A 15,381-nucleotide genomic window follows, 5' to 3' on the forward strand; every position below is an offset into this window, starting at 1 on the left:
AATCCTGGTTGGTGACAGAGCAAGGAGAAGTCCCCAAAACTTATGAGATCTATTTACTGCCTGAAGGTTAATTATGGAAACATGCCGTGTCTGGGAGAACATCCAACAGCATTCCTCATTGCTGTCTGTGTGCCCTGTCCATGTCTGTGCTGGCAGCTCTGAAGTCTCTGCACTTTGCTGGATGGTGCTGGGAGCAGGAACCAGATAACTGGTGTTCATCAGTGCCATGTGCCAAGCTGCACAGGGATGGGGTGCCCATGGCTGTGGGGAGCTCTGTCTGCCTCCTGCTCTGAGAGCCCAGCTGGGTGGGCAGTGAGCCCCAGCCGTGCCCAGTGCCCAGAGGGGAGTGTGGGGGTTTCTTCCCAAGCACTCTGGAAGGTGACAGGTATCTCCAGTGGGCACGGAGGGTCTGAGTTTGGCCCTTGGCTGTGTTTGAGTGATGCCCCATTCAGGGATACAGCTCTGAATTTTGGAGGCACAGCACTGGGTGCTGCAGGCAGAGTCAGTCCCTCTTTCCCTGGCCCTGCTGGCCCCAGTACCTTCAGCAGCAATAGGATACATACACCTTTCTCCTGGGAAACCTGCTTCAGCTCCTCACATTTCCAAGCAGTGAAGGCACATCCCCCTGGTTTGGGAGAGGCGTTGGGAATTTCTGTCATTCCTGTAAAAAGCAGGCAAGAACTTCTGGTTACAGCTGTGAAGGGAAGTCCCTGTTGTAGGCAGAGATTTATTTTCAGGCAGGATGGAAAGAAATCCCACCAAAAGAGAAGACAAAGCAGCAATTTTCCCCCAGTGGTGCTGGCATTAGAGCTGCCCCCGCAGTGCTGGGCAGCTGCTCCCAGCTTTCCATGAGGTAATGTGCGGGCGATTTTGTGGCGGGGTTTTCTCCTGACACACTAATTGGCTGTGTGGGATGTTTTGTGGGGATTTGGAGCCTTGCTGAGGGAAGCTGGGAGCCTGGGCTGGGCTTTCTGCTTAGTTTTGATTGTTGCAGAGCTGGGGTCCTGGGAAGTGGCTTTGCTGCCTGCAGTTCTTCAGAGTTTTATGGTGTCTCCTGGGCTTTTCCCTGTCCACGCCTGTTCCAGGCCAGGGTGGGGTGGATGGAACCCCAAAAGCACTTGGGGCAGAGGTGTCAGACTCCAGGCACCCCACAGCCAGGACCATTCCTGTTGGAGCCACCAGTGGGTTATATCCAATGGTGCAGTGACTGATGGGGGAATTATCTGGTTGCTCATGAGGATTGTGCACCATTGGGAGCCTTTTCCAGTGAGGGCATTGGTGCTGGTTCCCTCCATGGGGTTGTCCAGATGTTTCTCAAGGGCTCATCTTGCAAGCAGAACTTCCTTGGGAGCATGAGACATAGTGGGATCACTGGTCTGTACTCCCTGCCTGCAGTCAGGAAGCTGGTGGGATTTATTCCCTTGTTTCTCAGGGATGTGTGGGCTCTGCTGGGTGTGTTTCCGTGCCTGTCTGCCGGTGCCTGGGACTGCTCCTCCCGCGATGCAACTTGAATGGGAGAATTTCCGGCCCATTTAAACTGCAGATCTCAAAGATACTGAGTTGCTGCAAGCTCCTGGAAATCGTTTGGCACCGGGATGAGGCAATGAGACCCTCTTTGTGCCCTGCTGAGGCTGGGTGTAGTGTTTGATGGGCCCGTGTTAGATATCAGAGAATGCCCATTGGAACCCTTTCTGTTGCTGCTGCTCAGGCTGAGGCGTGGAGGGTCTCCAGGCAGCATTCCTGGGGTCAGGCTGCATTCCCACAGGAGACTGCAGCCAGGGATGAGTTCTGGGCTCAGGTCCCATCACCCTGCCCTGGCAGTGAGGCTCCCACGAGGTGGCAGGGAAGGCTGGGAACACGGCTGGAATGGGTAACCCTGTGCCCGGTGTCCGGCTGTGCCCCCGTGGCAGGAGCGTTTGCCTGCCCGGCCCTTCCTGCGCCTCCCTGGGAAAGCAAGTCTGGGAAGGGCAGGAGGAGGAGGAGGAGGAAGCTGGCTGCTGGCTCCCTCTGCGACAGGACACTTGGAAACCTTTCCTGTGCCAGGAGGTCGACGTGGGGAGGGCTCAGCCTGGGCTGGGCAGAGCAGCATTGCCCATGGGGGACTGTTCCCTGCTCGGGGGGCTCTGGGGGGATGCAGAACCCACCACGGTGGGCAGAGCTGTGGACGTGGCTCCCAGAGTGGGTGAGGAGAGCAGACAGTGAGGGGCCCTGGCCCCCTGCCAGCCCCTGGGTGGGGAGGCAGCAGAGGGGAAGGAAATGTCGTGCTCTGACTCTGCGTTTGCACCGGAGCGATGGGCGGCCGAGCCCAGCCCCATGTGAACATCCTGCTGCAGCCCTGGGCACTGGCTGCCCCCAGCCCGGGGCCACGCTGGGTGTCCCCCAGGCCCCTGTGCCCTGTCCGTGCCCAGCCATGCCCTTCTGCCAGCTCAGCCCCGCTGTGGGCACAGAGAAGCTTGGCTGGGCTCTGCTCCTGCTGCCCTTCCCTCCACCAGCTCTCTGTGGGAGATGCCAGACTCCTCCCTGGGGCAGGATCCATGGGGCAATGGCAGCAGGGAGGTTGGTGTTACTACCCATGGCTGGAGGGTACCTGGAGCTGTAGTCATTGGCTGGGGTGACCCCATGGAAATTCCACTGGGAGCAAAGGGGAAGCAGAGATGAGAAGGAACAAGGGCTGGCAGGTCCATTGGCTGGGGGTGTGGGAAATGCCCATCCCCAAGTCCTGTCTGACCCATGGGTATGGGAGGGATCTGATTCCAGAGTTGGCATGGCCAAAAAGCACTCACAGGGACCATCAGTCTTGATGCCCTCCTGCTGGACAGCCTCAGCCATGGGGTGCCTTTCCCAAGGGTCTTTGGGATGGATACAGTGCTCCATACAGACCAGCTGACCCAGGGCAGCTCCAGGGCTGAGTTCGTCACTGGGATTGGTGGGTCTGAGCCCTGCTGGGGACAGGAGAGGTCAGCCCCAGGTTTTGGCTGGGCTCACGGCACAGCTCGGCACAGCTGTGTGGTTTGGACCCAGATGTGGATGCTTGTTCCAAAACTCCTTCCCAAAACTTCCCAAGTATTTGGGTCCAGGGTTTTAGCTTGGTCCTGTCCTGAACTGAGCTGCCTGTTTGGAGATTTCTTTTCCCTGCTGTAGATTTTGATTTGGGAATGCAAAATGGAGCCAGAGCTCTGTGCCGAGGCAGTGGGTGGATGGGGATAGAACTGGGGTGTTCCAGTGCTGGTGGGTTTGGCCTCGGTCCACTCTGTGCCTGGTGGTGCCTCTGGGAGACACGGGACAGACCCTGAAGATAAAGGCATTTTCTACCCTTTCACCCTCAGCAGTAAAAATGCCATTGAACCAATGGTGCCAACACCTGGCAGTGACTTGCTATGGCTGTGGGATCTTTGGTCTGTTTTCCCTCAAGTTCTCTAAATTTGAGGAATTTCCCAGGAGATAGTGCTGCTTGCTGGATGAGTTCCTATGGGTCATGGCTGATCCCTTTGCGAGGGGTGAGAGGGCTAGAACCCCATTGTGGGGGGGTTGGTGCACACTGGAACAAACAGCAGCTAGAAAGAAGTGGTGGGGAGGGCCAGGCAGTGGGAAGGAGGGTGGGGAGGAAGGGCTTCTTTGGCAGGATTTTCTGGAGGATGTTTGCAGAAGTGACCAGCCCTGAGCTTTGATGAGCTCTGAACTCATTATTACAAATAGTGAGCTTCCTTGTTTGGCTTGATGGGTTCAGAAACAAAACATTTCATTGGAAGGTAAAATTGTATCTTGTGGCTCTGTCACTGCTGTCACCTCCTCCTTGCCTGGTGCTGTTGGAGAGCTGCAGCCGAGCTGTATCTGCCCGAGACCCCTCTCTGTGCTGGAGGGACCCCTCACTCCAGGTTCTGCAGTGAGGCATCTCCTCTGCTCTGTGCACATGGAACATGGGTTGGTGCTGGGCATCTGGGGGGGCAGGCTGTGATCCAGGGAGCGTTGCTGCTGCCACCAGGACGTTCAGGCTGGTTCTTTACTTTCTTCCAGAAGCCGAAGCCAAGAAAGCTTGTGACTGGCTGAGGGCAGCAGGATTCCCCCAGTATGCCCAGCTGTATGAAGGTGAGAGCTGCCTCCTCCCACTGCCCCCTGCTCTGTACCTGGGCTCAGAGCCCATGGCTCATCCAGATTCCAAAGAGAGCTGCAGGGAGAGTGTCTGCAGCTCCAGGAAGAGGAGGGCGTGGAGAGGATTGTTCACTAATTATATGACCATGTGTAAAACTTGGCTGTGGCCTTGGCTGTGGCCTGGAGAGCCAGCCACAGTTAACTTCCCTGCATTCCTGAACTTTTCCCCTTCAGGCAGGGCTATGAGTAGTCCCGGGGTGAGTGCTCCAGCCAAGGGTAACCAGGCTTTGGAGAGCTCTTGGCTCGAGAGAGGTTCAGTGAGTGTCTGCTGTGGGTGAGAGTGCAGGGGCAGCCAGTGTAGGTAACATGGAGAGCAAACGTGCCCTCCCTCCTTCACTCGCTCCCTGCTGAACATCCCGCAGCCCCTGCCCCGCTCCAGCCTGCCCTTCCTGAGTGCTCAGTGAGCCCAGCCCGGAGTGACCGTGGCTGCTCAGGTGTGGGGCATGGGCAGACCCCCAGTGTTCCTGCTCCCAGCTGCTGTGCCTGACCCAGGGCTGCTCCCAGGCTGGCTGTGCCGGTGGGTCTCACCTCAGGCTCAGCAGTGTTCCCTGGGAGCCCAGGGTGGTGCCGCCGGGGCCGGTGCGAGGAGCGCGGCTGAGCCCGCCCGGCTGCCGGACAATAGCGGGAAGCAGGATCCGCCGGCTGCAGCCGTGGCTATTGTCTGGCCGGGCACTTCAAGCAGCCCCCGGTGCTCCGGGTGATGGCTTTACAGGCTGCCTGTTTGCTGCTGGGTTCTATTTGGGGGGGCAGGCCAGGTTCCTGCTGGGAGACCCCCAGCCCCACGTACTGGCCCCAGACAGTGCTCACAGCTGGGCACTGAGGGGTGGTGCTGGCACTGGAGTCTCTGAATGAACCAACCCCTCTGCAGCCTCTCCACAGAACTTCCCACATCCTCCAAGTGTTTCCCTCTGTTTCCCTTCCCTTGGTGATTGCACTCCATGGCTCAATGAACAGCTGGGTTGAGACCCTTGGGGTTGAGGGTCCAGGTCCTATATGCACGATCCCAGCAGAGCAGGGAACTGGACTGAGGCCCTCAGGCACCTGGTTGCCCTCACCTAATGTACCTGGGAGGAGCTGTGCCCAGGGACACTGGACATGCACCACCTCCAGGTGGTCTCCAGCCACTCAGATCTCTCCTTCTCTTGCTCCTTGCAACCTCTCCCTCCTCCCATGCCCACTGCTGCCCTTTGTGCCTGATGGAACAGCTGACTCAGGATCCACCACTGACATCCTTCTTGCTTTCCTCCCCAGAATCGTCGTTCCCTGTTGACATCAGTGCTGTGAAGAAGGACCACAGCTTCCTGGACCAGGATTCCCTCAAATCCCTGTGCAGGTAACTCTCCCTTGCACCCGTGCATAGTGCAGGCCGTGGAACCAGCACAAGGACGTGCCCCAAGCAAGGGCCAGGGCAGCTGCCCTGGGCTGGCAGGGTGGGGGTGCTGCAGGGTGCCCACCTTGTCCCTCCTCTGGGCTTGGAGCCTGCTCTGGTGCTGTTGCTCCCTCTGCAGTGAGGACTCTGGATGTGTCAGTTGGATTGGGCAGCGTTGCAGGTGTTGGGTGGTTCCAGGGAAACAACAGTTTTTTTATGAATATCCAGAGCTGCTGGATAATGGAAACATTTCCCAGGAATAGTTCTTCTCTTTGTGGGGCTTTTGGGCTGTGCTTTACTTTCAAGCTTGGGTAACCAGGCTGTAGAGGTCGCTTAGAATTGGGTTGGTCAGAGCTGAGCTGTCAAAGCCAGCAGAGCTGTGCTGTCCCTGCTGTCCTGCTCCCCTGCCCACTCCCACCACCCCAAGGTGGCATCATTTGGGAGTGATCCCCAGGGCAGGGAACCATGTCCACCCAGGGCCCCTTCCCCAGAGAGGCACAGGATCATTTAGGTTGGAAAAGACCTTTAAGATCATTAAATCCAACCTTTGCCCAGCACTACCAGGGCTGTTTTGCGAGGATGCCGCGTCACATCTCAGAGAAATAAAGCCTGGTGTGGAAGCCAGGTCTGTGCATCAGAGTGGGGATTGTGCCTTGTGATGAGGAACCAGGGGGGTTCCGGGCAGTGGGACCTGGTGGCTCACACAGGGGTTTGCCCAGCACGGGTGGGTCTGTGCCTGTGGGACCCTCCATCTCTGGGACACTGCACTACCAGCTGCCTTGAGTGAGGGTTGCCACCTTCCCAAGTGTTCTCTGGTGCCACATGGCGACACTCTGTGTGATGTTGGTTGTCCTGGTGCCAGGCAGCACAGCCCAGCCATGTGTGTTCCACCAGAACATGGTGCTGCTGGAGAGGTGGGGCTGCGGAGAGCTGAGGGAGGTGTGGTGGGTGTGCTGTGCAGGGAGCAGCGTGTGCTGGGGGGACTCTGCCAGTGCCAAAGCTGACACCCAGAGGGAGGGACTGACTGGATGGTCTGTCTGTCGGGATGGGCTGTGTGTCACCCGCTTTGGTGGATGACTCAACCCTGCCTTGGCCCTCGGGACACATCATCACACCCGTGCCCCCGGGATGACTCCACGCTGTCCCTCCCACCCAGAGCAGACGAGGGGCGGGAACAGGGTCTGGTACTCGTTTTCCCGACAGAGAGGCTGCTGTGCTGGGCAGGAGGGGATCCCCACAGGGCTTCCTGAGTCTGAGTGTTTGGGTCCTTTAGTCATTCCCTGGCCTGGCCACAGGCGCTTCTGAGCTGGTTTTGCTCTAATAACCTGAAGCAGGTCATCCTTGCCCACTCACAAGACCAGTGGCCCCAGCAGCTGGCATGTGTGTGGCCTGGCTTGGGCTACCATCTGCTGGCACTGTCCCAGCAATAGCTGGGTGTCCCTCTGGCCCCTGGAGCCACAGCTGTGGTTGACAGGTGACAGGCACAGCCAGGACTCTGAGGCAGGAAAAGGAAAAGAAGCCAAAGTGGGGCTGGGACCGGAGCTGGGACCAGGGTAAAGCCTCTGTTTCTTGCAGGAGGCTGATGACCCTGAACACTTGTGCCTCCATGAAGCTGGATGTTCACTTTCAGCGTAAGCAGGTCAGTCCTGGGCACTGAAGGCAAGTGAGGGGGCTGAGAGGTTTGGGGGATCATGTGCTCGGTGTGGGGCAGTGACCTGAGGTACTACCTGGGGTGATGGCCCTGGACACGGAGTGGCTCCTGGAGCCCTCTGCTGCTGAAGGGGAGTGGAGCTGGTTTAAGGGCGTGAACACACCTCTCTCCTCCCCACCTGGGGCCGTGCTGGTGGCTGTGCCCCTGTCTGGGGTGCCTGTTCCCTGGGCAGGGAGACACGCTGGCCCTCTGTGGCTCCAACTAATTGATTATCCCCTGTTCTCAACCACCCACAGAATGAAGACTCTGAGGAGGAAGACCTGTGTGCCATCAGCAACCGATGGGCTTTCCAGAGGGACAGCAAGAGGTGGTCCCGGGTAGGGTCTGCAGACGTCCTGTCGCAGGGCTCGGAGGCCATGCGGCCGGTGTCCAGCCGGGAGAGCGTCCTCACGGACCTCAGCACCAACCCAGAGGCCGCCTCTCTGCACAGCACGGGCAGCGTGGGCAGCGTGGGTGGCACGGGTGGCATGCTGGCCACTGCAGCTGTGCCATCTGAGCCCCTGTCCCCGCTCCGTGCCGCTGCCAGCACCACCAGCTGCAGCCGGAGCGAGCATTCCTCGCTGGAGCAGCCCCTGAGCCACACAGAGGGCTCCAAGGAGAAGCCAAAGAAGCGACGGTCTCGCAGCTTCCTGAAGCGGATCGAGTCCCTGCGGAGGAAGGACAAGGAGAGAGCCAGCCCAGACAGGACGGTGGCCCTGCACAGCAGCAACACTCTCCCACCAGGATGGAGCTCCCTGAAGAGCAACGGGGACCTCACACCCACCAGGACCAACTCCTCCAAAAGAGGGGTACCTGCCTCCTTCCATGGCAAAAAACACTTCTTCTCGGTATCGTACAGGACTAACCGCCTGCTTGGCACCAGGGGCACCGAGGAAGGCTCTGACCTGAAATGCAGCGGAGCCTCCCTGGAGGACTTTGCCACAGCCACCACAGCTGGCAGCACCTGGGCTGCCTCAGACTGCCAGCACCGGCAGACTCGCCGTGGGGACTGCCTGGTCTACATCCCCTGTGACCACAAGCCTGGCACCTTCCCCAAATCCCTCTCCATCGAGAGCTTGTGTCCCCTGGGCGGCGGCAGCTCCCGGACCCACTGGGACCCGGGGAGCGTGGCCGTGGGGCTGGGGGCAGGGGGCAGGGGTGTTGGCAGCAGCAGCAGCACGGAGGGCTTGTCCTCCCCCCGGGGCTGTGCCCGCCGGCGTCGGGGCTCCTGCAGCTCCCTGGGCAGCCGCGTCAGTGTCTACGACAACGTGCCGGACTTCGGCAGCAGCGAGGACTTGTGCAACGACGGGGAGGTCACCTATGAGAACCTCGACGACATCCTGCAGCACATGTGGGGGCTGCAGCAGAAGGTGAAGCTCTGGTGTGAAGCCATTGCCCCTGGCCTGGATGGGGAGGAAGGCGGTGAGGAAGAGGAGGATGAGGAGGAGTCGGACTCCGGAGGGGAACCCTCCAACCTGCACTTCGAAGAGCGATCCATGTCAGATGTTGGCACCTCTGCCAGTGACTTTGACAGCACAGGGAACTCCCTCAACGAGGCTGAAGAGATTGAGACACGGGAGCGCCGAGATTCGGGTGTGGGAGCGTCACTCACAAGGCCTTGCAGGTATTACAGAACCCCGAGATGGTTTGGGTGGGAAGGGACAGAGACCATGTCGTTCCAACCCCCTGCCACGGGAAGGGACACCTTCCACTGGACAGGATCGCTCCAAGGTCGGTCCAACCTGGCCTTGAACGCTTCCAGGGAATGGGGCAGCTGCAACAGGGAGGGGTGCACAGTCCGTGTCTCGGAGGAGCAGCACCGGCTCCCTTCGAGGGCTGGATGAGCGCCCTTTTCCGAGCGGCAGGAGCGGGCGGAGGGACGGGAATGCCACTGGAACGGGCGGAGAGCGGAGCGCGGGTGCGCTCTGGTGGCCGCAGGACACCACTGCCACCTCTGCCGGCCCTGCGGCTGCACAGACTCGCGATTAAAAGGCTTTTTTCATTGACTAAAAACGAGCGTAAATGCAGGAGGCCCGTGGGAAGAGGCCTTAAAACCCATCTTGTTCCACAGCCAGGTGTGCCCTGGGCAGGGAGATGCCCTTCCCTGGGCTCACCAGCTCTCACACCAGCCTTTTCCATCCAGAAAGCTGCGATGGCACAGCTTCCAGAACTCCCACCGGCCCAGCCTGAACTCAGCCTCGCTGGAGATCAACCGTCAGTCCTCGGCCCAGCTCAACCTGCTCCAGAAGTGCTCCCTGCTCCGGCTCACTGCCATCATGGAGAAGTACTCTGTGCCCCACAAGCAAGCCTGGACGTGGTGAGCTGGCAGGGAGGGTGCCCACAGGCTGCAGCTCACACTGTGCTGGGCACTGCCCCCAGCCTGGGAAACTTCAGGGTGTGGAGATGGTGGAGAGGGAGGGGGAAAAGCCAAAACAAGGGATGGCTTTGCTCTGGCAAGTGTGAGCTGGGGCTGGCCCCCAGGCTCCTGGCATTGTCTGCATCCAGGGGAGGCTCGTGGCATCATTTGCAGCCAAGGGGGCTGCAGGCATTTGTGGGGCATAAAATATGCTACAGCAGCATAAGAGAGTGGGACAGAGATTTGCTTTCATAGCCAAGTATCATTTTGGCCATTCCTGCTGGAAAGCTGCCTTGCTCATATTCCAAACATGGCAGAAGTGTGTGTGTGTGTGTTTGTGTGCTCCTGGGCTCCCACTCCCCCTGCAAGGAAGTGTTGGGGACACTGGTTGTTGCACTGACTTCTCTCTGCTCCACTCCACAGGACCGTCCCCAAGTTCATGAAGAGGACTAAAGTCCCCGACTACAGGGACAAGATGGTTTTTGGGGTGCCACCCCTCGTCAATGTGCAGCGCACGGGACAGCCCCTGCCCCAGAGCATCCAGCAGGCCATGCGCTACCTGCGCAGCCAGTGCCTGGACCAGGTGATGCTGCGGCCACTGGGCAGCAGCGCTGCCATCTGGGGACAAAATCATACCTATGGGGGTCCTTCTGGGTGTGGGGAAGTGGGAGGGTGGGATTGTCTGTGGGAACCCCACACCGAGTGGTGTCTCCTTGGCCATCCCTCACTCAGTGTCTCCTCTGGGTCTGGGGGACAAATCTTTTGGGGCAGGGGTGCCTTTGCCTGTCCCATGGGTGCCCACCCAGGCTGGTGCCCGCTGACTGCCCGCTCTGCCTCGGCAGGTTGGCATTTTCCGTAAGTCAGGGGTGAAGTCGCGGATCCAGGCGCTCCGGCACATGAACGAGGCCAGCCCCGAGCACGTGAGCTACGCGGGGCAGTCGGCGTACGACGTGGCCGACCTGCTCAAGCAGTACTTCCGTGACCTGCCTGAGCCCATCTTCACCAGCAAACTGACAGACACCTTCCTGCAGATCTACCAGTGTAAGGGCTGGGCCGGGGGCATGTTGGGGTCTCCCAGGGAGGAGGGGTCCCTCTGTTCCTCTGGATGGAGGTGGTGGCAGCAGGCACGGCCCTGCTGACCGCCGGCATTGCCCTGTGCCCACAGTCGTGTCCAAGGAGCAGCGGCTGCAGGCAGTGCAGGCTGCCATCATCCTCATGCCAGATGAGAACCGAGAGGTGCTGCAGACCCTGCTCTACTTCCTGAGCGACATCGCCTCGGCCGAGGAGAACCAGATGACTGCTGGGAACCTGGCTGTGTGCTTGGCCCCCTCCATCTTCCACCTCAATGTGTGCAAGAAGGAAAGCACCTCACCCAGGTAAGCACTGGACAAGCCCCAACCTCCCCATCACCCCTTCCCTGCCCGCTGCAGGAGCAGGTCAGAGGAGTGGGGTGATGGTAGGACACGGATCCTCTTGGCACAGCCCCATCGCTCTGCCCTGCAGCGTGGGGGTCCCTGTTCTGTGACACAATCAGAACTATGGGGGGGGTAGAGGCGTGGGGTGCCCACTGGCCCCAGCACCACCTGCTCCCCACAGGGCCATACACAAGAGGGGCACCATGGGGAAGCCAGACCAGAAGGACCTTAACGAGAACATGGCTGCGACACAGGGGCTCTCGCACATGATCACTGACTGCAAGAAGCTCTTCCAGGTGGGTGGCAGTGGTGTCCAGCCCAGCACTGCCCGTGGGAGGTGTGACCTTGCTGGTGGACGCCAGTCCTGGGGTGAGATGAGGGCACTCATCCCTCAGTGGGGCAAATGCCACTGGCTGGTCACCCCAGGGGCAGTGCCCAGTTGCATCTCCTGGTGGTGCAGCCTGTGTGTCCACAGGGGCTGTGTCCATCCTCCCCACTCCTTGGTGGGATGAGTTGTGCTTCTTTAGCTGCGCAGGACACTGACAAAGTCCCTGCAGGATTTCTCTGGCTCACTGAAGATCTGTGTGATCTTGGTTTGTAGGTCTCCCATGACATCCTGCTGCAGCTGAGCAGCACCTACATGGCTGCAGATGCTTATCCACACCCCCTGACTGACTTGGTATGCCAGGGGGAGAGCAAGGATCTACACTCCTACTTTGAGCAGAGTGTTCAGAATCTGCTCAAAGAGTCATCAGAGAAATTCAAGGGGTGGCTGAGCACCCCAGGGCCCCTGAACACAGAGCTGTCCTGCAAAAAGGTAAATGCCACTGTGTGAAGGGACTTGGGAAAATGGGGAAAACATGTATGGGGTGACCACCAGCACCTACGGACGTGCTGGCAAACCCCTGGTGCTTGTTCTCTTGTGCAAGGTGGTATCAGCAGCCCTTTCCCTGGCCATAGGGGGCTGAAGGATGGAGGGTGCTCTGTGCCCAGCAGTCCTGGCAGAGAGCCCACCACATTAGCAGAGAAGCTGGCTGCTGCCATCCAGTGCTTCTCCAGCAGCCAAGTCAGCTTCCATCCCATCACTAGTCAGCCTGCCTGACCCCCACACTGTCCCCTCAGGTTGGGGATGGGAACCCTCTGCGCCTGTGGAAGGTCTCCACGGACGTCGAGGCTCCTCCTGCCGCGGTGCTGCACCGGGTGCTGCGGGAGCGTCACCTGTGGGACGAGGACCTGCTGCAGAGCAAGGTGGTGGAGGCCCTGGACAAGGACATGGAGGTGTATCACTACGTGACGGACAGCATGGCCCCCCACCCACGCCGGGACTGCATGGTGCTCCGGTGAGGGCGGGCAGGGGTCCCGGGAGGGTTTGCTCTTGATCTGGTGGATCCCACCTGCTTCATCTCTGGGCTGTGGGGGCCCCTCCACCCCTCTGGTCCCACTGAACCCCTGGTGGGCAGAGAGTGACCCCTGGCCCGTCCTGCAGGCGCTGGCGCTCGGACCTGCCGCGGGGAGCCTGCCTGCTCATGGCGCTCTCGGTGGAGCACGACAAGGTGCCGGTGGAGGGAGGTGTCAAGGCCATTGTTCTGACATCCCAGTACCTCATCGAGCCCAGTGCCATGGGCCGATCCCGAGTGACTCACATCTGCAGGGCTGACCTCAGGTAATGGGGCCCTGGCACTGCTGGGGAGGGGATGGAACAGCAGGTCACAGAGGAGCACCAGAGCTGCTCACCCCTCCGTGTGCCCTGCCCTGGGCAGGGTGGCAGCTCCTGCCCCACTGTGCCTGCCTGCCCCGAGGGGAGGGATGCTGGCAGGGTTTACCAACCACTGGACAAGGAGACACTTGCTCGGTCAGTGCTGGCAGTTCCTCCCATGGCTCTGAGGTGCCAGCAAGTCCCTGGAAGCTTCTGCAGAGAACTTGGGTTTCCCTGTGAGTCTGGAGCATGGTCTTGGTGCTGCTGAGCTGTGCTGGGGTTCAGGGTGCAAGGGTGGGCTGATGGAAGGGGCAGCCTGGTTGGGTCACAGATATTCCCCCGCTGTGGGGACAGGGGAGGCAGGTCCCTGTCCTGGCACACAGTGCTCGTTCATCACCTCATTGTCCCCTCCCCATGGGAGCTGTGCCGAGTGCCTGTCCCCAGGCAAGGAGCACTGTGCTGCTCTGGGACAGGTGCCAGCATCCCTCCTGCCTCCTCATCCCTCTCCTGCCTCTCCCCTTCTTCAGGGGCCGGTCTCCCGAGTGGTACAACAGAGTCTTCGGCCACCTCTGTGCCATGGAGCTGGTGAGGATCCGTGACTCCTTCCCAGCCCTGAGTCCCAGCGGCCCTGAGACGAAGATCTGAGCACCAGGAAGATGCTCTGTCCTGTCTAATGTGGACTCACTGGTGGATCTGGACTGGTGCTCTTGGCAGGGAGCACAGTGTGGGCCGTGCCCATGGAGGGGGAGGCAGAGGCACATATTTATAAATGTCCTTTCACCCCGGGCTGGGCAGTCCCTGTCCCACCAGCCCTGAAGTGCTGTGGGGCAGAGGGTCCACAGAGGCAAAGCCATGCAGCCTGTGTCCTGCAGGAGGAGGAGTGGGAGAGCAGAGGGAAAGAAGGGCTGTGGGGTGACCCCTGGGAAGGCAGCCCGTGGCAGGAGTTGGGTCCCCCAACAGCATCTGGGAGCATCGGTGGGGGCGAAGGAGCGTGGAGCAAGGTGGGAGGACACGGTGGGATTGAGCAGAGAGGACGGGGCCATGTCTGCAGGTTGCAGCACTGTGTCAGGAAGTGAAGGGTGGGCATCAGGGGGTGGAGCGGGTTTGTGGTGTCACCCAGCAGGGACAGCCAGGGAGTCACGGGCTGGTAGTGGAAGAGGCTGCTGTTTTGGGAGGAGGGGGCTCCCTATAGATAGGTAGGTACAGCCCCTGTCGAGGGGCAGAGGGACCCTATTGCAGCTTTGGTGCTGAATTCACAGACAAAGCAGCCCTGTATGCCTGGGCCTTGGCTAAAAACCCTCTTGTGCACTGGATTTCAGTGGGACTGGATGAACAAGGTTCCAAGTCAAGCTGAATCCTCTAAACCAGCCAATATTTGGATGGGGCAGGACATCTCTGGAGCCCCAGAGCAGCTGCCCCTGAGTGGGCTTCAAGGGGAAGGGGCAATGCCTGGAAGGAGGGACCGAGGGAGGGGAAGGAGGGACCCCCCACAACTGCAGCTCCCCGTGGTTTGCTGCCGTCAGGGCTCAGGGCCAGGCCCCGAGAGGGGAGAGGGGCAGAGCAGCACCAGCTGCTCCACAGCAGTGTGTGGGGCTGAAGGCACCGTGAGGATGGTGCAGCAGAGCGTGGTTGCCCAGGCTGGGTCACCCCAGCCAGCACCCCTGGGTCACCCTGTGCCAGCTCTGTCCCCTCCTGGCCGCCAGGGTGGTGGGAGGGGAGCTGACCCTCTTCAGGCAGCCACAGGGGCAGAGCTCGTGCCTCTCTCGCTTCTGCAAAGATGTTCATTCCCCTTCCCATGTCTCTCTTCCCTCCATGGAGAAACTGTCCACCAGAGCTGTCAACACACAGGAGATGACCTGGTTTCTCCATTCAGGAAGGGACTCCAATTCCCAGATGTTGTTCCTACTGGAAGGCAACGCGACCCACGCGCTGGGACCCCCAGTGTCAGTTTGGCCCTAACTTGCCATGTGTGTCTGTCTGTCTTTTGATGAAAAAAGCACAAATCAGCCTCTAGTCTGTGTGTTTATATATATGTATTTTATATATACATATATATATAAATATAACTAACATTTGGAGGAATGAATTTTCTCCTGGTATTTTTTTAAAGTGGTTTTTTTCTTTCTATGAATACTTGTACAGGTGGAATATTAATATATAACTGGTGGCAGAGCTCAGCACCAGGTGATGCTCACGTAGAGCCAGATATTTTGTATTTAAGGGACTCTTTTTGTATCATATGAAATTTCAGCAATTGTTTGACTTGGATGGGGGCTGCACTTCCCATCTATGCAATTAATAAAGTACTAACGAGATCTGCTGGCTAATAAAGAAACCTTCATGCTCAGGGGTTCTCCAGCACTGGAGCAGCCCAGGGCTGAGCAATGCATGTCCTTGGGGGTGCCCAGGCCTGGGTGATGGGACCCAAACCAGCAGCTGCCACATCCAGCTGTGCTCCAGGGCCTTGCCAAGGTTTGGGGGTTCACCTGGCATTGCCACCTGCAGCGGGGAGAGCAGCCTGAGGAGGAAGAAGAGCGTCCAGCATCGATCAAACATCAGCGACGATGATGATGAACCACTTAGTGCTGGTGGCATCACTGGGGCAGAGGCCTCTCCACTGTTTGGAAGCAGTGATGTAGAACGTGCCGGAATACATGAAAATGATGGTGATGAAGGCTGTGAGATTCAAGCCTGGAGAGGAAGAAA

At 59.3% G+C, this 15,381-nt stretch overlaps 1 protein-coding gene across 4 annotated transcripts in view; it reads left to right on the forward strand.

Annotated features, from left to right (window-relative positions):
- The window catches only part of STARD8 (StAR related lipid transfer domain containing 8), a 43,873-nt gene extending 28,883 nt beyond the window's left edge, over nt 1-14,990 (forward strand). For all 4 annotated transcript variants that reach the window (XM_071569209.1, XM_071569212.1, XM_071569211.1 and 1 more), the window contains exons 2-14: nt 4,015-4,086; nt 5,401-5,482; nt 7,094-7,157; nt 7,466-8,832; nt 9,352-9,525; nt 9,988-10,147; nt 10,407-10,605; nt 10,730-10,940; nt 11,161-11,275; nt 11,581-11,796; nt 12,102-12,319; nt 12,466-12,642; nt 13,203-14,990. In XM_071569209.1, the coding sequence (XP_071425310.1) occupies nt 7,101-7,157; nt 7,466-8,832; nt 9,352-9,525; nt 9,988-10,147; nt 10,407-10,605; nt 10,730-10,940; nt 11,161-11,275; nt 11,581-11,796; nt 12,102-12,319; nt 12,466-12,642; nt 13,203-13,320 (3,012 nt within the window). In that variant the 5' untranslated portion in view covers nt 4,015-4,086; nt 5,401-5,482; nt 7,094-7,100 and the 3' untranslated portion in view covers nt 13,321-14,990. The remainder of the gene's footprint in view (nt 1-4,014; nt 4,087-5,400; nt 5,483-7,093; nt 7,158-7,465; nt 8,833-9,351; nt 9,526-9,987; nt 10,148-10,406; nt 10,606-10,729; nt 10,941-11,160; nt 11,276-11,580; nt 11,797-12,101; nt 12,320-12,465; nt 12,643-13,202) is intronic.
- The last annotated feature ends 391 nt before the right edge of the window (nt 14,991-15,381 follow it).

The sequence above is a fragment of the Pithys albifrons genome, chromosome 14 (assembly GCF_047495875.1).
Source record: "Pithys albifrons albifrons isolate INPA30051 chromosome 14, PitAlb_v1, whole genome shotgun sequence".
In the NCBI taxonomy this organism is placed as follows: Eukaryota; Metazoa; Chordata; class Aves; order Passeriformes; family Thamnophilidae; genus Pithys; species Pithys albifrons.